The sequence below is a fragment of the Marmota monax genome, unplaced genomic scaffold (genome assembly GCF_021218885.2).
Source record: "Marmota monax isolate L192 unplaced genomic scaffold, Marmota_monax_Labrador192_F-V1.1 WCK01_AAM20220418_F8-fsc00070, whole genome shotgun sequence".
Lineage (NCBI taxonomy): Eukaryota > Metazoa > Chordata > Mammalia > Rodentia > Sciuridae > Marmota > Marmota monax.
The window spans coordinates 5,096,026-5,123,595 of NW_026692116.1; the positions used below are offsets into that span (position 1 = coordinate 5,096,026).

Below are 27,570 nucleotides of genomic sequence, written 5' to 3' on the forward strand. Positions count from 1 at the left end.
AAGTTTCTTAGTGCCTTGATAAATTACTGAGGGTGGCCTAGAACTTGTGATCCTCCTGTCTTGGCCACCTGAGCCACTGGGATTACATGTGCCACTATGCCCAGCTCACATACTCTTCTTTATGGTGTGGTTGATAGTCTCTGTGGTGAAGATCTTTATTACCTCCCCTTGAACCTGCAAACTTTGATAACTTCTTTTGGTAAGTTCAGGTACTCGAGAGGCAGACAGAAGATGAGATCATGAGGAGTTGGACATTCACCTATTGGTGCGAGTCCCCTCTACCTTGGCTGCTGTCCAAGCATAGGGTTGTTGCATGAGCGAGGAAATCCCTCCTAAGAGATACCTTCCAGAGCTGGTGGCTCTGTCTGTTGGAGATGTAAGAATTTGAGTTTGGCACCAGCAAGCTTTGGGATGATGGTGCTAGCCCACTGTGAAGTATATACGGGGCATCTCTGACCCACTTATAGCCTATTTTTGTAGCCAATAGAATGCAGAAGTTCTCGTTAATTAGACAGTTAAATAATTTAACAATCAATTTACTTTCTGAAGAATATATAGTATTTAACAATTTACTTTTTGAAGAATATGTAGTATTGTTCTGTAGCACCAAGAAGAGAACAACATTCCTTTCCTACTTTTTCCCTCTAAGTCTGATTTTCATTTTCTTAAACCTTGCTTTTACTGCAGTAATTATAACAGTAATTCTCCATCATCTCCAGTTGTGCCATCCATTGCCTCACTATTGTGTTGCCCTCTGGAGATGTTCTTCCAGCCCTCTGTCCTGGACTTTAGGCTGGTGGTGCTACATGCTGAAGTGTCAGCCCCACTCTGAGCTTGCTCCCTGGATCTCTAGGTTCCTCAGTTGACCATGTCTTGCAGCAACTTCCTGGAAAAGAGGGCAGGGGAAGGAAAAAGCTTATACATTTGAAAATATCCATAGTCTGTTGTATATGTGGAAAGTGCAGCTGGGATAAATCTAATCTGAAGATGATTTCTCCTTAAATATTTTTATTGTCCTCTTATATTTTTATTTTTCATGTCCAATCTACTGTTGAGAAGTTTCAGTATATTGATTCTTCTTTGCACATGATGATTATGATTACCACTACTACTATTTCTCATCCTTCCTTTGACCCTTCCTACCTTAGTGTCTCTTCCCCACCTTCCAAGAATGCTCGCTGCCCCATCTGGCAAGTCCTGGTGCCTGAGGCTCTGAGGAGCTCCTTGGTAGCAAATTAATTTTCCTCCCTTTTATTCCTGTGCACACGTAAGATGTGGAGTAACATCATCTCCCATTTTGTCCCTAAGGAATTAAACCTTTTGTATTTGCTTAGTATCCTTATTGTGGAGTGTGGGGAAGGAAAGGAGAAACGTGTTTCATTTATAACCAGAAGTTCACAAAGACTCTGAAGTCCCTGTGTTCTTTTTGTATAAAAGATTGGTTATTCGCATTAAACAGTTTAATATATTTAAGAAAACTAAAATAAATAAAGGGCCTCAATTCTGGGGTATTCTTTAGACTGTCACTTTCACAGTTATTATTTAGAGCTGACTCAGGATGTTTAATTTCTTAGAACTTCCTGTTGGTGCAGGTGAAACTCCTTTTGGAAGTTCTTGAATAGAAGAGTGAGCTCAGTGATTTGGTTATTATGGTTCAATTTTAAAAACGGACAGTCATCCTAAATTTAAAAAAATAAGTTATAGCCAGTACTTTAAAAATATTTTTTGAAACATTAATTGGCCCCATTTTTTTTTTAATCCAAACTCATTTTGCTAAATGACTGACTTTGGAATGCCTGAGGCAACAAAATGTCCAAACTTCATCCAATACACTCTTCTTTTTTTTTTTTTTTTTTTTTTGATTTCTTTTCTCATGTTATTTCTTTTTTGCACTACAATTCTTAATACACATATATACATATATACCACAATTTTTGTATCTCTGTTTGTATATAAAGTATGTTGACACCCAATTCAAGTCTTCATACATGTACTTTGGATAATGATGTCCATCACATTCCACCATCCTTGCTAATCCCCTGCCCCCTCCCTTTCCCTCCCACCCCTCTTCCCTATCTGGAATTCATCTACTCCTCCCACGCTCTCCCTCCCTATCCCACTATGAGTCAACCTCCTTATATCAGAGAAAACATTCAGCATTTGTTTTTTTGGGATTGGCTAACTTCAATTAGCATTATCTTCTCCAACACCATCCATTTACCTGCAAATGCCATGGTTTTTTTTTTTTTTTTTTTTTTTATTGCTGGGTAAAATTCCACTGTGACATCTTGTGTTTGCCCATGCACCTCTTCATAACCCAAATCGCAGGTAGGCTGCAACATATCCTTTTAGTAAGTCTCCTGTGACCTGTTGACTGTAATATACTCCTTTTGGATAATAAATAATTGTGAAGTAGCCGTGTTGAGAGTTCTCATGGAATGAACCACCCTTGTTATGGGCCTTAGAATGCTGAAGAAATGAATGCTGTGCCAACGACTCGGCTGTAATAAATCAAGATAATGTAAACTATGTCAAATTAAAATCGAGTGCCTAAATGAGCTGTAATCACAAATGTGCTGCACCTCTCCAAGTACAGAAACCCTGTACAGCCCTCGGGCAGCAACCTCCAGCAAAGCAAGTCCCCTAGAAGTCAAAAGGCAGCCGCTGACTGCACTCTTCTTACTGTCTATACCCAAGGTGCTGCTTGATGGCACAAACACCTTCCCTTCTTGGAACACTTCACTCTCTTTCCCTACTTTTCCTGGTGAACTGTGTCCTTCAGCTGAGATTTTAGAAAACTCTTTCAAGTCCAAGTTAGATGCAAATTGCTTCAAACACTCTGCTTTCTCTATCATAACATTTATCTGTTATTATAATGACTTATATGACATTTTGCTCTAAAATATGTAAGCTCCATAAGAGCTGAGGGTATAGCTGTTATATTTTAATAAAATCCATAATGTCTGCCACATAGTAGATATTAATACTAGAATAAGTGAATCAATGAGTGAATTCAAATGCATAAGCATGATTCTTGGCAAGGAAATCACAATCCAGAAATGGGACTCCAACAGGTAGAATGACTGCTGTACAAGGTTAAGAGTTATACTAGATAGGACAAAGGGGAGGAAGGGGAAGGGAGGGGGAATAGGGGTAGGAAAGACGGTGGAATGGGATAGTCATCATTACCCTAAGTAAAAGTATGAAGACATGAAGGATTTGACTCTGTGTACAACCAGAGATATGAAAAATTGTGCTTTATATGAGTAATATGAATTGTAATGCATTATGTTATATATAACAAATTAAAATTTTTAAAAAAGGTTAAAGAGTTGTAAGAGTGTAGCAAGCAGTTAGTGAGGGTGCAATGGGAATCCACCAGTGGAGAGCTCTCTTGAGACCTAAGAAGCAAACAGTTTTAAAGGCGGGACCCAAAGATCACTGGAATCAAGAAGGAAAATTTGTGGTCTATAGAAAGGTGTTTATTAAGGCAGTGGTGCTCGAAGTATTGCCTCTGGGAAATGTGTGACATTTGCAATATGATCAGGACTCTCTTTTTGGCATGGATTAACAATTGGCTGATAAAATTTAATAAATGACATCTTCTCATTAAATCTATGCAATATCTGTCCATTGATGGCATGTCTGTCTCTCTTCTCCATCCCACTTCCCCCACCACCTTTGTGAAGGAAATCAAGGTGGTTGGTGTATATACAAATCATCTGGAAAGTGCAGATTCAGATTCAGTAGGTCTGGGTGGGGCCCTTGATGTCCATTTCTAACTACTGTCAAATGGTACTGAAACAGCTGTCTCAGGCCACACTTCAAGTAGCAGCATCTGGAGTGGCTCCTCCAGCTGTGGGCTGAAGTGACCATTGCAGGTAGAGTTGCAGAAACCTGGAAAAGATTGTCTGGTTCAGTTATTCCAACTACCCCTTCATTCATGTTCCTCATTCTAAACTATTTATAGGTATGGTATTTTGGCATTAATGTATGACTCCTTTAGACTGTTTTATAATCCAGTCTATGAATTTTCTGGTTAATCCATTTTGTTCTATCATCCCAAATAGGGAATGCCTATAAATTTCAAATTGAACAACAAATATACCACTTGGTAGTTTTTGAATAATGATTATATATTTAAACATGTATTCATTTGAGAAAGTAATGGGTGAATGATTAGGGCATTTGAAACATCTTTAAATTCACTGGGGAAATGGCATGAACTTTGCTGCAAAAGTTACTTCTAACTGTTCAACTGAACAAAATGTTTCATACATAACTGATATGTAATAAATGCACTCAGGAAAGTATTTTCTAGAACTAGGTTGTCATTTTATTTGGAGGAACAAACTGTATTTCAAATTATCTGATTCTATATATTGTTCCAGTGTCCTATTTATAGGATAATATCTATTTTTGCTCTTAATGATAATAAGGAATATATAAACTCTAGATTATGATTTTCAACCTATTTTAATGCGCCTTGTGTCAATTTTGTTGTAATATTTGCAGAATTGGAAACTTGGGACTTAAAGGGTTTTAAGTTGTATACTATTCTGAGGAACTGAAGATGGCGCCACAATCTTAGTGATCTAGTTCACTTCCAGCCCAGATGCTGTTAATAATGGAAGAAGTATTTCCTGCTCTTTGAGGATAATGTCTCTTCTTTGACCTGAAGTATACTTGGAAAACACAAATTACTATGCAAGATGTTTCATGACTCTTTTTGGTTGTTGGTTTTTAAGTATCAGGAATCTTCTCATAAAGTTTTTTTTAGATCCCTATTTTAAAGTGTATTAATCTTTGTATTGCAATTTTTCAGTTTTACAATTCTTGGATTCTTTTCCTTTTTGTATTTTTTCATATCCCCTAGTAAGAGTGACTTTTAAAAATTGTTAATTATTAAAGCTCTAATAAAATAATCACAGAATTTAGATTAAAAGAGGCTGAAGATTTTTATACCATTTTGCTTAAACTTTCTTGAAAGAGTTCTTGCTCTTTGCAACAAGGAAAAGCTTAACAGACCTATGTGTGACAAACCTTCATAAGGAGTGTGCAGTCTGTAGATGGAGGATCTTGTTTGTGCTTTTTCTGCACAGAGAATTTGTCTTGGCTTTAGAAGTGATTGTGTTCTGAACTCTCCATGGGACTGGGGATGCCACATTTGGTCTATACCTACTTCCAGCCTCTTTGCAGTAAACAGGAAAGAAGATTACCATCAAACAGGGAGAGGTGGGAGGGAATGGGAGAGAAGGGGAATTGCATGGAAGATAGAAGGAGATCCTCATTGTTATACAAAAATACATATAAGAGGATGTGAGGGGAAGGGGAAAAAAAGAGAGAGAGAGAAATGAGTTACGGTAGATGGGGTAGAGCGGGGAGGGGAGGGGGATAGGAAGGGCAGCAGAATACAACAGACACTAGTTTGGCAGTATGTATAAACGTGGCTGTATAATCAATGTGATCCTACAATCTGTACACATGGGAATAATAATTCATACCCCATTTGAATCAAATGTATGATATATGATATGTCAAGATCAATGAAGACGAGTTTCCTCTGGTTCTGGACAATCTGAAAAGGCAGGACTAAGTACATAGACAAGAGATTTAAAAGAGACATGGCAATAAGTAGCAATAAGGGTCCCCTGCCCCAGCTCACCATCCCTAGACACAAGGATTTCCTTACTAGAAGGGAAAGTTGGTGGGGAACCGGAGTGAGGTAGAGGGCAAGAACAGCAGTAGTGGGGTTGTGGACATTGACACAACTCCAACGAAAAGGGATTTTTACCTTGTGAAATCATCAAATTGCTGGGGATGGTTTCTACTGTCTGGTAGAAAGGGAGACCAAATTAAAAATTAAGTGTTAGAAAATGAAGCATGTTATGGTTACTGTGTACATGGACTGTGTACCCATTTGTACTATTATGGTGTCCTTGTGTGTGGGAAGTCATAAAAACCCATAGCTTTGGATCCGGGAGTAAGCAGCTCAATAGTGAAGGGCTGGCTGGTTGCCTGGGAGGGCAGGTCCCCTGGTGGGGCAGGGCTGAGCAGGAAGCTCTTGGTGCATGAACCAGCTTGTGCTGAGGAGCCCTTTGATCTTCACACAACAAGGGAAGCCACCAAGAAATCGGGTGCTCTATTCTAAAAACTGGAGAGACCTTAGAAAGAAGGATCAGTATGGATTCCCATCCACCAGTTTCTTGAGGCCTTTATAGTCCCCCATGGAAGAATGTCGTCATTCCCTTGGACTCCAAAAGAGAGAATGCTGGCAAAGGAGAGCTGGGGGAAAGCCTATGGAAGATTGTATCTAGTGGGAGGTGTGGAGTCACTATTGGTCAGCAGGGGTGAGGGAGAAAAACCAGTCACAGTAAGGGAGAGGAGGGCAGGGTAGAACCTGCAGACACCTCTGCAAATTGTCTCTTACTTCTTCTAACCATGCTAACCTTGTAATGGCTCCTGCATCACTTCTGTCTGAATTCTGTGCAGAGATCCCTTTTGGGATCTAATCTAGAATATGACTAAGAAGAGGATTCTGGAAAGCATGGTTCCAGATTAGCCAGATTGCCACATAATAACCTTCCCTCCACTATCATAGAACCAACCCTCTTGGAAAGTTGAGAGCAGTGCCCTTAAAGACAGAATTTATATTTTAAAAAGATTACTCTGGTTGGTATGAGAAAAATGGACTGTAGGAACGAACTGTGTCAACAGGGAGGCCAGCTAGGAGGCTTATCTGGTAGGAGAGAAAAGTGACTTGAAGCAGAGAGAGCAGAGGAGAAGTTGACTGTTGGAATTGGGACATACTTTAAAAATGGAGCTAGCATCTTGACTGATTGAAAGCAGCAGTGTCAGGGATGGCACCAAAAAATCTTGGCCTGAGCTATGGGTGCAGCTGTTGGTGAAATAGGAAAGATAGGGGCTGGGGTTGTGGCTCAGCGGTGGAGCGCTTGCCTAGCACGTACAAGGTGCTGGGTTCTATCCTCAGGACCACATAAAAATAAATAAATAAAATAAAGGTATCGTGTCCACTACAACTAAAAAATGTTTTAAAAAAATGGGAGGGGCTGGGTTGTGGCTCAGCGGTAGAGCACTCATCTAGCATGTGCGAGACCTTGGGTTCAATCCTCAGCACCACATAAATAAAATAAAGATATTGTGTCCAACTACAACTAAAAAAATAAAAAAATATTTTAAAAAATGGGAAATATGGGGAGATAAATGGTTTTGGGGTCAGGAGAAATTAAAAATTTCTCTTTGGAAATACTGAGATGACAATGCCTGTTAGATACCAAGTAAAGATGTTGTGGATGAAGTTCTATCTACAGTACAGTTCTGGAGTTTGGGAAGGAAGCTGGGGGTGGGGTGCATTTGGGAGCCAATAGTATATAGATGTTATGGGTGTGTAGTGTGAGAGAGCTGGATAATAGAACATGGGCTTGGCTGTGTTGCCCAGAGAGGGATCATTGATGAAGAGTGGGTTCAAGTGCTAAGAGAATCCACCATTTAGAAGTTGGAAAGCAGAGGATGGTGTCCAAGAAGACATAGGAAATAAGAAGATCTAGGTTAGAGCTTTTACAGAGTAAGGAAGACTGCATTTATTTATTTATTTATTATATAACAATAGTAGAATGTATTACACTCATTATTACCCATTTACAGCACAATTTTTCATAACTGTATATAAAGTGTGTTCACGCCAAATTATGCCATTATGCATGCACTCTCTTTTTTGCATTATAATTCTTAATACACTTATATACCACAGTTTATTATTATCTCTGATTGTATATAAGATATATTGACATCAAATTCAAATCTTCATACATGTATTTTATATAAAGATGGGAGGAAGATTATTTCTAGATAAGGAAGACTGCTTCTTTAAGATAGGAAATAATACAGTATGTCTGTATTCTGACATACTGACCAGATAATAAAGAAGAAACTTAGAATGCTGGAAGGGGAATGCTTTTGGAGTAAAGTCATTAAGTAGTTGAGAAAGCATGAAAATGGCATGTTATTTTCCATTGTAAATTTACATTCCAGGGACCTTCTTCCTTTGTGTTTATACGGCATGGTCAGTGCTTATACAGCATCACTTAAGAGTATTTTGACCACTAGTAACAGAACACCTGACCCAAGCTTGCTTAAACAACTCATCAGATATGTGCAGTGAAAAGTCCATGGGGGGGGGGGGCTGTGGGAAGGGCTTTGTCTAGCAGTTTGGTGATGTCACCAAAGATTTAGCTTGTTATCATCACTCTGTGAGACTCTCAAACACGTCAGCTCCTTTAAAAGCTGGTCCCAAAATGACTGCTTAAGCTCTGGGGGCCCCATGTTTCTTCCCAGTGTTTATCAAAAAGGAGAGCGTCCCTCCATTCCCAGAAAGGCTCTGAGTCTCACTCTTCTTAGATATAGTCAGGTCGTGTGCCTAACCCATTTCTGCAGCCACAGAGAGGAAATGTGCTGATTGACAAAGCCAGAATCACCCAGATCCCAGGTGGAAAAGCAAGGGCTATGGGAAAGAATTAATATCCACGCAAAGCTGAATAAATGAATGAAATTCACTTTGTAACTGTAATGCACCTTCTTGGGAAATGCTTGGAAGAAAGGAATGTTAAATAGACATTTCCTAGAACAGGTAAGGAGGGCATTTGGGAATGAGTTTATCATTTGATGGATACAGATAATTGTTTATTTAATCGACAGTTATTTAGGTTACAGGCTATCAACCATAACTAAGCTAAAATATGGATTTCATGAATATTGGTTTCTTATATAAAAGCCAAATTTAGTCAGTAATCTAAGATGGAAAACTATCTCTTCAAAGCATGAATGTTTACTAACAATTAGGTTTATGAGGCATGTTACAGGCCAGGTAATGAAGTATACTTTGGCTCACCAGAGGGCAGTAGTTTCTGGATACAAGTATGGTTTTCTGCTCCAGTGCAAATTAATTGCACTGTTGGTTTTAGCAGCAGCTAAAAGGAGAGGTGTGGCAGCCAGAGGAGTGGTTAATGTTTGCAGTGTGGAAGCTCTCTGAGCCTCGTGGTTCAGCCTCATTCAGGTTTATAATGAATTCCTTCCCTGTGAACAGCCAGATACTCACCTCATTAGTACCCAGACCTGCTTTCAGCCTGCCAAAACTTTCTACAGTGGGATAATTCAAATTCCTTAGATTATGAAGCCTGGGAATTGCATAATGCTATAATTATTCCTGGCAGGGAAGTGCCTGGTTAGTTAGACACCCACTCCTGTAGCTTGCTGTACTATTGTGGGGCACACCGAGTTCTTTGTCCTGACCCATGTGAGCAGGAACTCAAGATAATGGTGCATGAACCTTCCTCTGAGGACATGAACCCATACCTGGGTCCTCTCTCTTGTTCACTCTGCTTCAGAGTGCAACAAAATGCTGCACCATTCAGCATAGGCAGCGACTGATAATGGTAAGCAAACCAAACTAACTAAATAAAAGGACTGCTGGTCTGTTTCCCTTAATTTCTCCCCCACAAAATGTCTTTTTCCCCTCCTTTCAGGCTACCATTTTTATGAGGACATCAGTTTCATTTTGCTTATTTTTCCTTTGGATATGATATTATATCCAACATTTCATACTTAGTTCTATTGACAGGCTTAGAGTTCTTTGGTACAAAGGAACAAAATGGATTTAAAATTTACTGACAGCTGAGCAAACTGAGTCTTCACATATTTTAATACTTTCTTTGTGTCTTTGTGAGACCACTTCCAGGTGGGTGTGCCATCTGGATATTTTTCCTAAATGACAGCAGCCAGCTTTCCGCAGCAGTAAGCGAAAGCAGTTTTGTGACTCAGGTAGGTGCCAAGAACATTATTTTCATCTCATTAGAATCTTATTTCTATAACATGAGTCTGCTGCATGTGAATGGAGCGCACTGTTTCACATTCTAGAGAGAAAGCCAGCTCGCTCAGCTGTGCATGTGCAGCCTCCCTAAAAGAGCAGTACACACGCAGACACTTCGCCTGCCAAGAGCGCTCAATCTAGAGAACTCATTCCACTTCTCTCCTTATTTTTTAGTTTCCTTTTACCTAATTTTCTTTTTTTTAATAGTTTTTTTTTTTTGGTGGTGGTTCCAGGGATTAAACTCGGGGGCACTCAACCACTGAGCCACATCCCCAACCCTATTTTGTATTTTATTTTGAAACAGGGTCTCACTGAGTTGTTTAATGGCTTGCCATTGCTGAGGCTGGCTTTGAACTTGCCATCCTTCAAGCCAGTTCAGGATCACAGGTGTGTGCCACTGTGCCCGGCTTACCTACTTTTCTTTTAACACAATGATCCAAATAATTTTTTCTCCTCTTTAATCTTCATCCACAACTCCAACTAATGCCCATGGGAAGGAATCTCTCTAAAGTCTGCTCTAGGCCGCATCATTTTCTTCTTTTCTTTTAGAGCTATATCCTATCCATTGTCACAAGCTTGTGGTGCCTCTCAGGAGGCAGAGCGTGGGCATATGAACACAAGTGACACAGCCAGTGCAGAGTATAAGTTTTAAGAGGTGACTAAAATCTTGAAGATGGGGCTGCCTGTCTCTACCAGTTTTTTGTTTTTACCTCTGCCCTGATCCAAATAGACTTTTCCTTTGTTTTGAGTCCTGCAATAAAGAGACACTATGGGAACCTATAGCCAACCTACAGTTACCAAAATATAGTACAAGTGAAAAATAAAGGTATGTTGTTAAAAGCCACTGAGATTTTTTTAGGGTAATTTTCTTATTGTAGCAGAGCTGACTAATGCAAATACCACATTGTAAATAATAAATGGAAGATATAATAAACACAATAGTCTCAATTTCCAATCACCTTTATTTCTATAAAAGTACATTAAATAAATTAACTCAATATATACAAATAGAACCTATATAAATAGAAAATCCCCATATACAAAACCTTTTTTAAAAAAAGTTATAAATATATACAGTGTTAACCACAGAAGTTTTAAGTACCTTAAATCATAAACTCTATGTAGTTTCTTTGTATAGTAGTCTTATAAAAATATAGTTAGCTGTCAAATGTCTAATTGACACCACGTAGTCAGTTAAAGTGCTAAACTGTAATGCATATTAGGAAAGTGTCCAACACAGATGTCTCCTGCATTTAACATATTAAAATAAGTTTGCCAATTGCTTTCAACTTCCCAAAGTACTCCAACCGAAGAAAACAAAAAAGAAAAAGAAAGGAACCTAAACACCATATTACAAAAGGACAGATGTATGTTAGAAAAGCCCACCCAATTTCCATCTTACTTTCCTATAGCATTTATAGTCAGCCTCTCAAAAAGCTCTCTACAAATTCACCGGGGATATTTTAAGGCATCTGTTCCTTTGTTTCTGCTAGGATGACCTAGTTTCTTCTTTAGTGTAGAATATACAATCTAAAGCATGATATGTGCAAAAGGTGCCATAGTGTTAAAATAAAAATGATTTGGAATTAGTTGTACCGTTCATTACATTCCAAAGTGACTAATGCTGATGTCAAAACCAGAATGTTAAGGTTTTGGGATCCAGCGGCCTTTGTGCTCCAAAGTACTCATTTGTGCTTCTGTATCTTCTATTGTCTTAAATGTTCTTGGTCACAGTGCAGTGTAGCAGTACCTCAGTCAGCAGTTCCAACAAGCCTTCTCTATGCAACATTTAGTGGTGAGTGCTCCTTCCCATTCTGCCCTCCTCTGGCCTTTCTGCACTTATACAGTGATAGAGACAGGATGATGATGATGATGATGACCACGAACACCACTGCTCCCACAATGAAGAACATTTCTGAAAAATAAAAAGAACCACATCAGTTTGGAGAGCTTCAATCCATTTACCAGTGGGTAGAACTGAGAGCATTACGCCAAGTTACACCAATCCTTTTTTTTTTTTTTTGCACCTCACTAAGATTAGCAAAGAATTTGTCAAATCTACATGTTTTTGAGGTTAAAAGTGTTAAATGGACCACTTGATAATGTTCACAGTCTAGAAAAGATACACGTAGTTGGAAGTAAGAACAGCTGTTGGAAACAAGTAGCTAAAAATGAAGCTGAGTTTGGTGGCATTGATTCCTGTGGATGATTCAGTCTCACAGAAGAGGGAGACTGAAGTGCTACCAGCCTGCAGGTGAACAGGAGAGGCAACTGGGTGATGTAGGTGGCCTTTGAAACACCTCCCAGGGGGCACATTTCAGCAGACAGAAGAGACAGGGGAAGCACAGATGTGGCTGTGCACAAAGGCAGAGGTGATAGAATTAGAGCAGGCTGTGGGTAGGATGGCCCAGAGGGGTTTGGTACCAAAGGGAAGGTGCCTTCTCTTGTCAACAGCAAAAATAGGAGAGAAACTTCACTCAAAAGTGTTTTTTACAATTTAAAACCTTATCTTATCAAGGAACTAGGTCACCATTATTGTCCTCTAACATTTGGGTCCCTGAAAATACTCAGAGCACTTCCCCTGGGCAGCCTAGAGAGAGAGAGAGACTCATAGGCTTTCCACCTCAGGCACCTGTCATATCTCCCAGAGCCACATATCTGGGCCCCAGCTATGTGCATGTGCACACATAGTGTGGTCCCTACTATGTGGCCCAACCTGGTACTCAGAAAGTCTATCAGGTATTGCTATAGTCGGTCCAGAAACCATTCCCTTAGGATCCAAAAGTCAGCAGAAAAAAAAAAAGAGAGAGCCCAAAGAAATCTATGACTTGATGCTAAATCCTAAACAAAATCTATGTACCTAGTGTTCCACAGAGTTTGGCATGTGGTACGTGTTCAGGGAAATACTTGCTAATACAAGGGAACCACACAGAATCACTTCTAAATGTCCCAAAGCCTGAGAGAACCTAAAACAAACCCTCAAACAGCCAAGGTGGTTACTCTCTGAATGTTCAACAAAAGAAGTCCATCTTGACCCCGAGGTGGGGGCGTCCAAGCCTCCTGGACAAATGGCAGGCAGGGCCACTCACCTTTGAAGACACTTTTCTCTTGGCTCGTACACTCGATAAGGCTTTCTGGACTCTTCTGGTTAGTAGTTCGATATGGGATCACAGCTTGAACACTGAAACAGTAGTCTGTTCCTTTATCCACATCAATCAAAAACTCATTAGTGTCTGTTTTGGCTGTTTTCTGTGAAAAGATGAAAGGGCTCTTAATTCCTCCAGGCTCAAGAGTGAATTCTTTCCCTTTTATTAAGTCACTGTGGAAGTAAAAACCTGGGCTCTAAGCAAAGCCCATGTGGACAGAGCTGACATAGGAAGGATTAGAAGTGACTTGGCTAACCAGTAATCCCTGATAACTACTAAGGATGACTTTTCCAAGACTAAGAAGATCCAATTTAGGCATCCAATCCAATGTAGCCCCTTTGAAAACTATCTACAGGAAAAGAAAGAAGGAAGGTTTAATTATTGAATAGAAAGTAAATTTGGGGGCTGGGGATATAGCTCAGGGGTAGTCCTTGCCTAGCATGTGTGAGGCCCTGGGTTTGATCTCTAGTCCAGGTTAAAATAAAAAAAGTACAGTAAATTTTGTTTCTGGGATCCTCAATAGAGGAAGAAATGTGACATGTAAGAGCTGATAGGACCCTTAGAGAAGATCTGGTCCAGTCCCTTGGCTGAGGATCCTAGGTTTCCAAGGTGGCTCTGCCTAAAGCGACAAATCAGCTCAGAATCACAGGTAGAACCAAGACCTGTTTTCCCTTCCCCATCTACTTTACCCACTATCCTTTCAACCACTCCTGTTCTGCTGTGTTTGAATTGGGGAAGAAGTGGGCTATAAAAATCAAGGATCCACAATTTAAAACAAGACATAAAAGCAAGTGAAAAATTCTCACCTTTCCTGTGCTTTCAGCTTTCCAATAATAAAGTATATAACTTAAGTCCTTGCCAAAGACATCCCGGAGGCTTAGGAATGTGTTATTCCTTCTGACTAATGTCCGTGCATCTTGTACTGTCACATTCAGTTTTGTCCCAACTTGTTCAAAACTCTGAATTGTTGGCTGTCCAAGTTTTGCTGAAATGTAGAACATGATCTTGGTTGAGACCAAATAAGTCTATACAAAGTAAACCTCATCTAGCTGTCACAGTTAACAGCTCTATTGTCTCATATAAAACACAGAATCAACTCCACAGGCATCAGCCGGCGTGGTGGCCCCAGAGCTGAATGCTAAGACATTCCCTGGCAGTGCTGCCCCGTGGGAATACAAAGGGTGCCTCAGAGGAATTTTTAAATTTCCTTATAGTCAGTCACATTAGAAAAAGTAAAATGAAACAGGTGAAGTTAATTTTAGTAACAGACGTTAGCACACTATACTTCCACTATTATCATTTTAAGATGTAGTTGACACAAAAACTTGTGAAATATTTTACATTTTTACAAATTCAGGGGTCTGGGGATGTGGCTCAAGTGGTAGCGCGCTCGCCTGGCATGCGTGCGGCCCGGGTTCGATCCTCAGCACCACATACAAACAAAGATGTTGTGTCCGCTGATAACTAAAAAATAAATATTAAAAAAATTAAAAAAAAAATTCAGTGTGTGTTTTATACTTCTGGCATTAGCCATACTTTAAGTGGTCATGGCTACCATACTGAAGAGTGTGCAGTTGTGAAAGTTCCCATAGTTTATGCACAAAAAGTTGGGGGGGGACTGTGGGAAGGCCTCAGAAATGTCCTTGGTATGTCAAGGAATCTGTTTTAACCTCTAGGTCCTTGCAATGGCTCATTTTTCTCATGTGCTTTAGCTGAATAACAGTAAAACACATCCCATTTAACATCCATTTCCTGCAAGTCACAGGGCAAAGTATGTGTGTGTGCATGTAAAAAATATTTTGTTTTTTTTTTTTTTTTTGGTATGGGGATCCAACCCAAGGACACTTAACCACTGAGCCACACCTCCAGCCCGCTTTGTTTATGTTTTATTTAGAGACAGGATCTTGCTAAGTTGGTTAGGGCCTTGCTAAGTTGCTGAGGCTGGTTTTGAACTCCCAATCCTTCTATCTCAGTCTCCTGAGCCGCTGGGATTACAGGCACGTGCCATCACACCTGGCTAATATTTTCTATCTTGTACTCACAAAGACTTGAATTGGATTACCAAGACTCAACAACTATAGGAGGAAATTATGAAAATGTCATCAACTAAGGGATAGTGAGTACCAATGATCCTGTAGTTATGGGAGGGGGCTTGGCTTTATCTATGCTTTAGCCTAGTGCCACAGAGATGCACAGCTATGGCACTGAGTTTGGAGACAGAGTCTTGCCAATAGGGGCCCTGGAAGGTGGCCACATTCATCTGGGGTAATGAGACTGGCAAAGTGGATACAGAAGGAAAAGATTGGTTGATTGTCTCTCTAACCCTTCTTCTCACTATCCCTACCTGGAGCACCCTTCACCATCACAGGGTAGCCAGAGGGGTATATATGAAAACACCAATAATATACACTTTCATTCTAACCAGCAAGCTTTAAAAGAAAAGCTGATTTCACTCTTCTTAATATGGTACACATGTTTATTTAAAATGCCTAGCTCAGAACCATAGTTGTGATAAAAAATATTTGATTCTGCTACTTGGCAGGAATTCTCTGCATTCCCTCCTTAGATCCCAGGGTTGGCTTACTAGAGGAAGACAGACAGGCAAGCATCCCACATTTTCAAAACCAGCATGAGGGAGGCAGGGTGAGAGCCACCTCTAGTAAGTGCAAGATCAATGACACAGGCCAAGAGCTGGCATATCATGGGACTCAAGTTCAAACGATTGAAATAGGTCAGCACAGGCTCAAAGGGAAACTGTGGTTTCTTCATGAATTAGTGACCATTTGGGGAATTTCCTAAACTGGGATTTCTGGTCTGATGATAGGACAGATGGGGTGTGATATGTATGGTGGGGAAAGCTGAAAGTCACCCACGGCCACATATGTTCAGCTGGTTGCTTGTAGGTCAAGTGGGAAGGATATCTAGACAGTCAGAACAACAAGAATAAATGTATTACAAACTGAGCTACTTACTTTCCAGGTAAGGTATAAACTTGGGGGCATTTTGAAGGACAGGGTCCCTGGCAGAACCAGTGGTATCTAAGTCCCGTGGCAGGAGGGAAAGGACCCTTGCAGAATATGTCTGCTGCACATCCTGCACAATCTCATCAGTGAGGTCACATTCTGTGTCTGTCGTGTAGAAGCATTTGCCCTTCCAATCCCCTGTTCCAGCACTAGAGGAAGGAAGGAAGAAAAAGAAATGGAATGTAACAAGCTGCATACAACAAGACAGCTGGCTTTCACTGTGGCGTTCTGTGCTAATGACAAGAGCATCCATAACCAGTCCTTCAGAGGCTTATGACTGCCTGCAGCACCCCGAGTGGCTGACTTTCAGAGAAGGCAACTGAGAGAGGGAGACTGGGTGACTTGCTCAGAACCACACCTGCACTTGGAACCACTCAGCTATTTGACTCCTGAGTCTGTGTTCTGAACCATGTTGTTAAATATCTCTTAAAGTGGACATGCTCTGTTGTAGTTACTTGGGAGAAAGTTTTGGAAGATTTCCCCTCAACTTTTCATTATAGTCTACTTTCTATACATTACATTCTGTTAATTACATCATATTCTACATTCTATGTAGAACATAGTCTGTAAGGTAATAATTCATCTATTAATATATTCTGTATCATTCTATTCTATTACCATCAGTATTTGTGTGGTTAATAATCATTTATTGGGACGGGATTGTAGCTCAGTGGTAGAGGGCTTGACAACCATGCGTGAGGCACTGGGTTAGATCCCCTGCACCGTGTCCTGTCTGCTGTATGCCCAATACTATACTGGGCCTTTTACACATGTTACTTCATTTGATCTACTCCTTCTAAGAAAGTACTGGATTTTTTTTTTTTAACATATGGGAACATGGAAGATTAGAGACACTAATTTTCCAAAGTCACATGGCTAAAGAGTGGCAGAGCTGTTGGGTCTGTTGATCTCATTATACTATATGCTAGATGTAAATACAAGATGTGAACACATCTTATCAAAAATTACAAGATAACAATACAGTTAGTATCTACCTAGTAAAGTCTTAAGACTACGAGGCTAAAAGATCATTCTTTGTAAGATACCATTGAAGGGGAAATGATTTAAAGAACTTACTAAAAATGAAATTCTTCTAAAGGACCCAAACAACCACAGGTTAACAATCACTGCATCCTGATCCACACATTCCCATCCCAGGTGAAGCGATAGAAGTCACTGCTCTGCCCTTTATTCTGCCAGAGTCTGACCCATTATTTGAGGACAAGCTCCTAATCCCCTTCCTCCAGGAATCTCCAAATTGAACACTGTGCTCAGCATCAATCTTTCCCTTCCTTGTCCCCTGGCACCATACTGCCACTCATGCACTTAATATGGCACCGTCTCTTTGTACTTGGCTCTTGTGTTCTTTCCCAAGCTGCAGGGCTTGGGGGCTTTTCTGTGAATAGCATGGTCTACCTTTACAGGTTGAATTAATAAATCATTAGGGGCATATGGATTCAACTGTCTAAATCCATGCATAAGAGCCATAAATGTGTATTCTTTAAAACTTGGAATTAAATGACCAATTCTAAAAGAATTCGGGTGAGCACATTTTTTTTTATCTTAAAATTCACAAACTAAGGTTGATACAGGAATGTTTTTTATTTTTAAAAATTTTCTGTGATAAGCATAGGCTATTTGTTTCAGAATGACCCAAATGAATTTTCATCCTCTTTGGAAGAGTGCATGGGAATGTGGTGATTCCTCTCCACTGCTAAGGCAAACAAGCCATTCAGCTAGCTGAACTCTGCAGTGACATACTGTCTGAGAGACGCAGTGTTTAGTTGCTCCCAACTCATAATCAGGGACCATATGCTCTTTGGCAAAATTTAGCACAAAGGCCTATATCACAGTTAAGTAGTGAAATCCTGTCAATGTGTAATGAAGGGGCAGTTCTCTAGAAGGGGCCTTGAATACCATAAACAGCATTAGCACCTTAAGAGCCTTTGAGGTTCCTCTAGGTATTGCACAATCCCCAGATGTGGAAATAACCAAAGCCCCTCCTGAATTAATACAAATTCCAACAGAATACAGGCCATCACTGAGTTGCACGTTGTTTTCAGGAAGTTTTTAAACTCAGTTTTAGTATTCAGAACATCCCCATGGAATCAGTATTACAGGAGATGGTCTGGTGCAGAGGCCTGAGCCAGTGACAATTCCCACCCACCACTGAAACCTGCTTCTAAAGGGGAAAATGCAGCTGGAGCTCTGCATAGGGACTTTAGGGGGACAGTGCTGCCCTTCGATAGAGCCAGACTTCAGGGTGAGGGCAGTGGGCATGGAAGGGTGGCTAAAGATAAGATGCTTCCTAAAGGGAGGAAAATGGGAGGGAAGGGAAGCCCACCAAGGAGATATGCTGGGCCAGGCCTTCCCTCTTCCTCCTAGTTTTGTGGCCACACTTAAGACTGGAAGAGCCCCCAGTCCAGGGTCTCAGGAAACTGGAATTCCAGGCCCGAGAGGGCATCCCACCCACCAGCATAGGCATCACAGATCCTTCACCTTTCAGAGTAACAGTATTCTGATCTGGACTATAACTGCTGTGATCCTCTCAGCCTAGGAATCCAGTTTGCTCGTGGGGAGGTGAAAGAAGCACTCAGATCTCAGGCTGTGGCTGATGGAAATGCTCCGAGGCCCTCCAGCATGGGGGAGATAGACCATGAGGAGATAGACCTGCTGGCAGGGCCAACTTCCCCATACCTGAGATCTGATGTAGGCAGGTCAGGGGTCATGCTCATTTAAATAATGGCAGCTTTTAAAAGTCCAAGAACTTAAGAGTTGACTAAGGCTAATGTTTCAAATTCAAGTAAATCATAAATATATTTTCACATGTTGCTCAAATATAAGATAGAATATATTTAGCATTCTTCCCAAAATGTAATTTTTGTCATCCAGAAGAAAAGAGTTTACTAAGGTCTACTTAAGGTCTGTATCAAAGAAAGTAGAAGCTGATTTGACAAGTTTGACTATAAACTTGGGTTACAAAATTGCTCTCTCTCACTATGTATGGAGCACATAGATACATGCATTCATGCATGAATGCAAATTATCTTCCCTAATGATTTGGCAATAGTTGTCATAGAGTTCATTTTGAAAAACAACAATGTCCACCTAAAAGACCCACCCTGTTCCTAGGAGCTGCATCTTAATGCTATAAAAGTCTGACACAAGTCGACAAAATAACAAAACTGTAAAACACTTTTAATTTTTGCCAGTGATACATTTGTTTCTTTATACAAATAGTGTTAAAAATAATTTCCATAGCAGCTGTCCTCTATTTCTTAAAATCTCTACCAAGCCTCCCATGACATTTTAGCAAAAGCTTGCCCAGGATATGGTGAAAACCATCAAGGAAAACATGTGGCACACCCTAGACATTTAAATCAAATATGCTTAGTCTGGCTCCTGGGGAGAGCCTTCAATTAAAGATGAGGCTTGAATGAGCCAAGGAGCCCCAGACAGCTGAAGGTGTAGACAATGAAGTCCTTTAGCAGTATTTCTGTGCAGCTCAGTGAGTCAAGAATTTGGCTTCCTTTGAGATCATGTATGCAACCAAATTTCGATTCAGAGTCCAAAGATTAATGAATCAACCACTGCTTAAGGGCAATGTATACATTGGAATTGGAATTCCTCCCCACCTTTTCCCTAACAAGTTGGATGAAGCTTAGTCTAGACAGCAAAGCAAAAAGACATCTATGTTTAGATGAGATTAGTTATCACTGATATTAAAGCACAGGATCAGCACCTGCTCAGGATGGTTCACCTCTCTACAGTTTATACTCTGCTTATGAATTTTTTCATCATTTCCAAAAACAATGAAAACATTATGTAAGTTTAAGGTCCAGAAATGTTGAGGCTTGAAAGAGCATGACATTGGCCAGCAAATTATCATGTATGCCCTCTTTTTTGTCATCCCTAAATAACCGCATCCAGTCTAAAGTCAGCATTTATATTCAGAGCAGAAACATCAAAAATCTTAATTAAAATCTTAATCTCTCTCTTTGGACCTAACTTACCTTATCTGAACAGTGTAGACATAATTGACGGGTTTGGGTTCCCACTCCAAAATTGTCTTGAAATTAGTTGATTTCCAAGTTAAATTATATGCTCTAACTGGAGTGCCTTCAAACAACAGAGAAAGAGCTATTATTACACGTACCTCTCAGTCCGTAACTTTGTGCTAACAGTATAAAACATCTTCTCAGCCTCCCATCACCATAAACTTTACATTTTTGTTTCAACTGCAAAAGTTTTGCTATTGAATTATTAAGAGGGGAGAAAAAACACTTTTCAAATTTTCTCTAGACCCAGAATTTCCTCTTGGCAAGATCCACCTTTCTATGGAAATAGGCAAGGATCTTGAATTCCTCATTTGGAATTATTCAGAAAGCCCTGTCATAACTTGACCTGGAAGCACAGCCCAGGAGCCACGGAGAAATGCACAACTCAGGGTCAACTCACCACAGAAGGATAGCTAGGAAGAATTTTCAGTGAGTTAGGAAAAGGGTAGATCCCACATGTGTAAGAGTTAGGAATGCATACAAATGAAAAAAAGTCAAACTTGACCTTTTCCATTTTATCCAAAACGTCTCTAACCTGAAACTTTCACTGAGATCAAGATGGACATGGTGGCCGGTCTGTTGGATGTATTCTATTAGGATGCTTTATTAAGGTCTTCTCTGCTGATACTCTAAAGGAGGAAATCTCTGCCCAGCCCCAACAGGCATGGGATAGGCACACTGTCATGCCTAATCCAATCCTAGCGACACTGTACAGCAAGATTGCTTCTATCCAATTTTAAAACAAAGACCACATAAGAAAGACCAGGGGTGCTCTTTATTAAGGGAAGATGAACACACATTGAAAGATAATATTTAAATCATTCTTTGCGTGTCAACCTGTGCGGATACGGACCACGTCTCAACACAGTCAAGGTCGCAACTCATTAGGAAGCTTTTTACTCAAAATTAAAGCGGGATACCCCAAATCCGCTTATATAAATAATGGACACACCAAGCTAAGCATCTCTAATGTAAGGCGAAGACGGGACTGGGACACTTATAACCATTCCGCAACTCTCGCCCGTGCGCCTCGCCGCACGGGTTCATTCAAACCCGGCGAGGTGAGCCCTGCGGAGCTCCGCGGGAGTCGAGGTGGGAGGCACCCTGCGGCGCCGCGGGAACCCAGGCAGCGCGCTCCCAGGACTGACCCTTCTCTCCCGCGGGTGGCGCGCCTCCCGCTTTCTTGACCGGATGCCACTCACCTGTAGCACCCGCCACCTGGGCAAGGACCCAGCCGAGCAGAAGCGTCCATGTGAACAATGTCTCTAGGCGCGGGAGCCTGAGCCAGGCAGGGCTCGCCATGTCCTCCAGCGGGCTGCGAGGTCGGGAGGACTCCAAGGCGCCTCGGAGGCTGGAGAGGCTGGGCTGCAGGCGCTGTGGGGTGAACAGAAGGAGCAAAGGGGGTACGGGGAACACTGAGTCTGCCCCAGCTCGTGAGGGGTGCTCTATAAAGAGGCGCGCGGCCCGGGCTCCCCGCCCCCGCCGCTCTTTCCCGACTCCCCGCCCCGCGCCCAGGTCACTGGCCGCCGCAGTGGGCGGCCCCTGGCGAATCCACACCCCTGCCCCGCCTTCTCCCCTGTAGGAAACTCCGGGACCCTGCAAGGAATGACTCACCCGTGATTCAATTGCGCCGGCGAGCGCCAAAATGCCTTTTGGCGGAGGCGGGTCCAGGTGCTGAGAGAACCCGGGCTCCGGGCATCCCGCGTCTCCCAGTCTTCGGTCCGGGTGGCCCGCAGGTCTATGGGGGGTGGGGAAAGGCGCGTTGGAAAAGAGTTCTTGAGTTAGAGGGAAGGGATTCTTGCCTTCCATTTGGCGATCGTGTCGTCTGTGCTGGTGGAAGCGGAAGCGTTTGCAACATTTCGTAGAAAGTAAGGGGTCAGGACTCAGCTAGGGTAGAGAGGGCATTTCCCGCGACCTTGCGTATGCGAGACTGAGGCTTTGCTCGTGCTGCAAAGTAACTGCGCGGTGGGGCTTGTCATGAGCAAGTCCCATCCTCAGCGACAATCTCCTCGTTTTCCTGAGGAGCAAGGACCTCTGGCCTGCCTGGCAAACAGGCCTTTTAGGATCGCATTATATAAGGGTGATGAAAATGCACATGTTTGCTGTGGATATAAACGGCCCTCAGCCCTCAGGTCCGAAGGCCAGTTGTCCCAGACGCCATGGAGTCCAACTCGGATAGTGAAATGAGGACGAGCAGCCTCAAATCTGGCAGTTTGCCTCTGGGAGAATTTCAGTGTGACATCTGCAGCCCTGTGGTTCCAGAAAAGATGGTTCTCACGTTGAAGAAGACATCTGTGGGATTGAGTGAGTTCCTTCCAAGTGTAGGGAAACCAAAAATAAAATTGAAAAATATGATCCGACTTTCAGGCTACTTGTTTTCCCCCACCCGCACCCGCTTTTGTTTGTTTATTTGTTTGTTTGTTGTTAAACTCCCCTGAGACTGGGTATTGAACTCAGGGCCTTGCACATACTAAACTCACACTCTGTCGCTGAGTCCTGTGCCACTAATTTTAAATTTTGTATTTTTTTTTCTGAATAATTTTCCTGTTTCCTCTTCTGGGCTTTGCTGTGAAATTGTCAGGCATAAGAACGTCAACTATTATCCTTTTCGTGTGGCATCGTACACTATCTCCCATCACTCCTTTATTTTTACTTTGTAGTTGCCTACAGATAGTATTGGAGATTCTTGGAGAGTGGAGTTTGTGAAGTCAGCTTTGCCTTTTAGTATATACTAGACACACATTTCCATATAAATCTGCTGAGGCATAGTATTAAAAATTCATTTTGAACAAAGTAAACCTTGCAAAATTTAAATTTTCTCCCCTTGCCTGAGTGGAGGGAACACACGCAGGCTTAGCATTTGCAGTCCTTCCTAGAAGCGGAGAACTGTGCTTACTGGTTTCCTCTTTGAGCTCTCCTCCAGCTCTAAAACCCACAAAATTTATATTTGCAAAACTAAGCCTGCAATACTCCTTTTTGCAGTCTCTGGCCAGAGTCATTTTCCCTACTGGGATCTTCAGACTCACCTGGATGGATTCTTTGCTCTCTAGAGTTAAAGGTCAAAAAAATTGTTACACTTAAACCAATTTTTCCAAGACCCAAGAAACTGTTCCTCCCCCTGCAGAGAAATTCCATTTGGAGTTACTGAATGTCCAGAAATCATATGAAAGAATTTTAAGCAATGTCAAGATCAAACATTTGATAATAAAAATATGTGACACAAAGTGCCATAAATATTGATGAATTAGATGGGAATATTTATTTGCATATCCATTGTCAGTCAGGGAAGAGAAGAATATTCAGGGTGTTTGAATAGATTTTTGAGTAAATCTGAAATATGGTTCTTTGCTGAAATTACTACTATTTTCAAGAAGAGGAGGAAGAAAACTGGTCATAGTAAGTCATATTTCAAAGCAAGGTTTTACTCAAGTTGGTGAGATTGTGGCCAGTGATTTCTAGAACAATTGTTGTTTGACACTATTAAAAGTACATTTCTACCTGGTCATGGTGGTGCACACCTCCAAATCCAGCTATTGGGGAGATTGAGGCAGAAAGATCTCAAGTTCAGGGGCATCCTGGGCAACTTGGAGAGACTATCTCAAAATTAAAAATAAAAGGGACTGGGGGTGTAGCTCAATGACCCTGGGCTTAATTCTCCAGTACTACAAAAGCAAACAAATGAAAGCACATTCCTGAAGTTTCACTATTGATATTTACTACACAGGAACAAATTTATTGTTCTACTTACTCCCTACCTTTACACAATTTTTAAAATTCCCTTCAGTAAAGGCAAGCTTTGATACATCTTGAAGGCTCTAAAAAGTGCCATAAGTTCCTAAGCTGTCATGACAATCATGCTGGCCTGGCCAGTCCTTTCTGATTAAATCTTAGAATGTAGAGGGGTGGAGAGGATCTCACAAACATTCTTTTCAAGATCCTGAGACTTGCTGACCTGAATGAACTTGCTTCTTAACAGAGCAACACAGATCTGATCTTCCCACTCTAGGGGCTTTCCTTCTATTATCATGCTTTCTTCTACTCCCACTGCATGCAAGTAAGATTGGATCACAAACTCCATTGACTGCATGATTGATTTATCCACCCATAGGTACTCAACAATGTTCTGCAGGTGGTGTGGAAAACACTTGCAGTGAAGCCAGGCACACTGGCACTTGCCTGTAATCCCAGCTACTCAGGAGGCTGAGGCAGGAGGACTGAAAGTTAAAAGACAGCACTTAGTAGCTCCATGAGGCCCTCAGCAACTTAATGAGACCCTGTCTCAAAAATTAAAAATAAATAAATAAATAAATAAAAAGGGCTGGGGATGTAGTTCAGTGGTAAAGCGCCTCTTCCCCTGAGTTCAAACTCTGGTACCAAAACAAACAAACAAACAAACCCCCAAAACGAAAAACTGAAGAAAGAAAGAAAAAACTTTGCAATTTTGGGAACTTGTTCTTAGCAGAAATATCCTGTCAGCTATTCCTTAACATACATCACATAGAAGGTTATAGTTCCCTTTGCATAACCAGTGATTAAATGTGGCAAAAATGTCTAGGGTGCTGTTTCAACCCTTCTTCTGTATTTTTATAATACTTGCTACTGATTTTACCAACTCATATTCATCAACTACTTTTCTTGATTTCAATTGTGCATTTGCTTGTCAGTCTTTCCCATTCTTATTCATTGGGGAAATAAGAACTGGGATTTTCTTTACATTGCCCAATCCTTTGCACAATTTTAAGCACATAGTAGGTGATTTTTTTCAACCAATGAAAGAAGGCTTTATGGAACCATGCATGCAGCCAAATATTTTCATTAGAATTCAAGAGACTAAATCTGTTACTGAACTTTTTCTGTTTAGGGACCAGACGGTGAGCAGTCCATAATGTTCAGATTGCTAAGAAAATGCAAATCCAAGAAAGGCAGCATTTGACAGCAAACTCTGTCTGAGCAGTGATTGACAATCCTTCCTGTGGCCAGTAAATCTAATCAGGAGGACTGTAGTTGAGAGCAGAAACAAATGCAAAGTTTGGGAACTGGTTACATTTTTTAAAAAGCTTTCCTTCTAGTGTGATTCAGAATATACTCAGTCATCCCCTATGTGATGATGCTGTTGCTGTTGATAACTTTCCTGCCTACAGAGGCTTCTTGGAATAAATTCCTCAAAATGTCTGTGTCCCCAAGAAAGGGATGGATTAAGATTTATGCAAGTGGGCAAACTTGAGAGTAATCTTTAAAAAACCTATTTTATATATATGGAATTGCAAAACGAGCAATGAAACTATTTCCCCCAAAATTCAGGTAAAAGGAAAAGTATGAAAAAAGGCCAGAGGGAATGAGGATTTAGTGGGAACATAGAGTTCTGGAAAAAAAAAAAAAGTGACTCAGCAGAACCTAACAAACATCTGGCAGGGCATAGTTAGTCATGGAAAAATTGGCAGTCATGATTATGCATTTTGTGAAAATAATTATGTACTGGTCTAACCGTTTACATTTAGACCAAAATTAAATAGTTGAAAGTCTGTACAATAAAAACAATTATCCTGATTATCCAGAGTCTCTGCTAGACCTTTGATGAGTAAAACTGAAAAGTCCTTTTCTTATTAACTATATCATCATTGCTTTTGCCAATATTTTAATGATTTTCTATCAGCATTTGCTTTGGATATAAAGCAATCTTATCAATGTTGTTTATTAGTAAATTTTGTTCCATGCCCCTACCCAAACAAAAAGATGTAGGTATATTATATTCAGTCAATCAAACAGGTATCTTTAACTCAGCAAATTGAAACACAAGTACTTCATCAGTTTGAATGTATTAATGACTCTAAGTTTTGCATATGCTCAACACTACTAACTCTAGGCTGGGGGTTGTAGCTCAATGATAGGCACGTGGGTTGGATTCTCAGCACCACATATAAATAAATGAATTAAATAAAGGTCTATCAACAACTAAAAAAAATTTTTTTTGAAGATACAACTCTATAAAAGTCTGGAAGAAAAATAACCAGGTATGAGATTTCTCAGGTCATGAAAATATTATTTAAAGTTTAAAAGTAGGTGTGAAGGCAGTTTTATTGTAATTTACATGTATACTTGTTGATGTTTTATAAAATAGCCTAGTGGAGAGATGCTCCAAATTTTGTACCTGCCACCCATCTAATCACTTGCTGCTTTTGATAGATGATGTTTTGATAGATGATCCTATTATACCAATTCCTCTTTCAAGTAGAGCTTTCAAGCCAGGAAGTAAGTCCCTAATATATGAAGTTGTTTCCACACTGGGAACATATTTATAATGTTCACCTAGTTGTAATTGTCATCCTCAACCATTACCCATTAAGTTAGTATATTGTAGTAACTCATAGTTCTAAATAAAGTACAAACCATGGAACAGCTTCTGTTCCCTAGCATAAGGGGGAAAACAGGATGCTATAGCTGGAATATTGTATCTCTCTCCCCCACAAATTCATATCTTGAAAAACTAATCTCCAATGTTATGGTTGGGAGATGGGACTGCTGGTAAGTGGCTAGCGCACAGGTGGAGCCCTCATGAATAGGATTAATGCCCTTATGAATAACTCCAGAGAGCTCCCTCTTCCTGTGCTGTGTGAAAACACAGCGAAAAGAGCCATCTATTAACCAGAAAATGGAACTCATAAGCGGGTTCTGCCAGAACCTTGATCTTGGACTTCCCAGTCTCCTATCTAGAACTGGAAGACCTAAATTTCTGTTGTTTTAAGGACACTTAGGCTCTTCTTTGGTGCTGCCTACAGAGGTGGTAGCCATCTGTATTCACCATCACGGCTGCCCTCACACCTCTTGTGAAGCCCAAAATTGTCAAAATGAGGACCAAGGAGTTCATCTGGCACCAGTCAGACTGATATGTCAAAATTTAGCACAACTGGTGGAAACCCAGAGGTATTGACAACAAGGTGCAGAGAAGATTCAAGGGCCAGATCTTGATTGATGCCCAGCATTGGTTATGGGAGCAACAAGAAAAACAAAGCATATGCTGCCCAGTAGCTTCCAGAAGTTCCTGATCCATAATGTCTAGGAGCTGGAAGTGCTGCTCTTGTGCAACAAACCTTACTGTCCTGAGATTGCTCACAGTGTTTCCTCCGAGAACTGCAAAGCCATTGTGGAGAGAACAGCCCAACTGGCCATCAGAGTCACCAGTCCCAATGCCAGGCTGTGCAGTGATGAAAACGAATAGACAGTTCACATGGCTTGTGTGTGTGTGTGTGTGTGTATGTGTGTGTGTGTGCGTGCGCGCACGTGCACGGTTAAATAAAACCGCAGAAACTAAAAATTAAGTAAGTAAATAAATAAAGACACTTAGTCTAGGATATAGAGTCAGAAGGGACTCTAGAAAGTGCTTTTGGTATCATAGCAGTAACTGGCTTTTCAGAATTTGGTAAACATTATAAACAGCTATCGAAATAACTAAATTAAAA

At 40.9% G+C, this 27,570-nt stretch overlaps 1 protein-coding gene and 1 pseudogene across 1 annotated transcript; one reads left to right on the forward strand and one right to left on the reverse strand.

Moving 5' to 3' along the window:
* Positions 1-10,830: 10,830 nt before the first annotated feature.
* Positions 10,831-21,570, reverse strand: F3 (coagulation factor III, tissue factor). The gene is made up of 6 exons (XM_046462104.2): positions 21,316-21,570; positions 20,069-20,174; positions 16,005-16,204; positions 13,839-14,017; positions 12,976-13,135; positions 10,831-11,801 (listed from the first exon to the last, which is right to left on the reverse strand). The coding sequence occupies exons 1-6, from the start codon at positions 21,413-21,415 to the stop codon at positions 11,665-11,667; spliced, it is 882 nt and encodes a 293-aa protein (XP_046318060.1). The 5' UTR covers positions 21,416-21,570; the 3' UTR covers positions 10,831-11,664.
* Positions 21,571-22,272: 702 nt separating this feature from the next.
* On the forward strand, positions 22,273-27,329 carry LOC124105395 (large ribosomal subunit protein eL32-like; annotated as a pseudogene).
* Positions 27,330-27,570: the final 241 nt, after the last annotated feature.

Coding starts and splice junctions, on each gene's coding strand:
- F3 (XM_046462104.2), bottom strand. CDS start 21,415: ATGGCGAGCCCTGCCTGGCTCAGGCTCCCGCGCCTAGAGACATTGTTC. Junction 20,175..21,315: donor CCAGGTGGCGGGTGCTACAG/GTGAGTGGCATC, acceptor TGTTGTTTGAAG/GCACTCCAGTTAGAGCATAT. Junction 11,802..12,975: donor AGAGAAAAGTGTCTTCAAAG/GTGAGTGGCCCT, acceptor TTTATTTTTCAG/AAATGTTCTTCATTGTGGGA.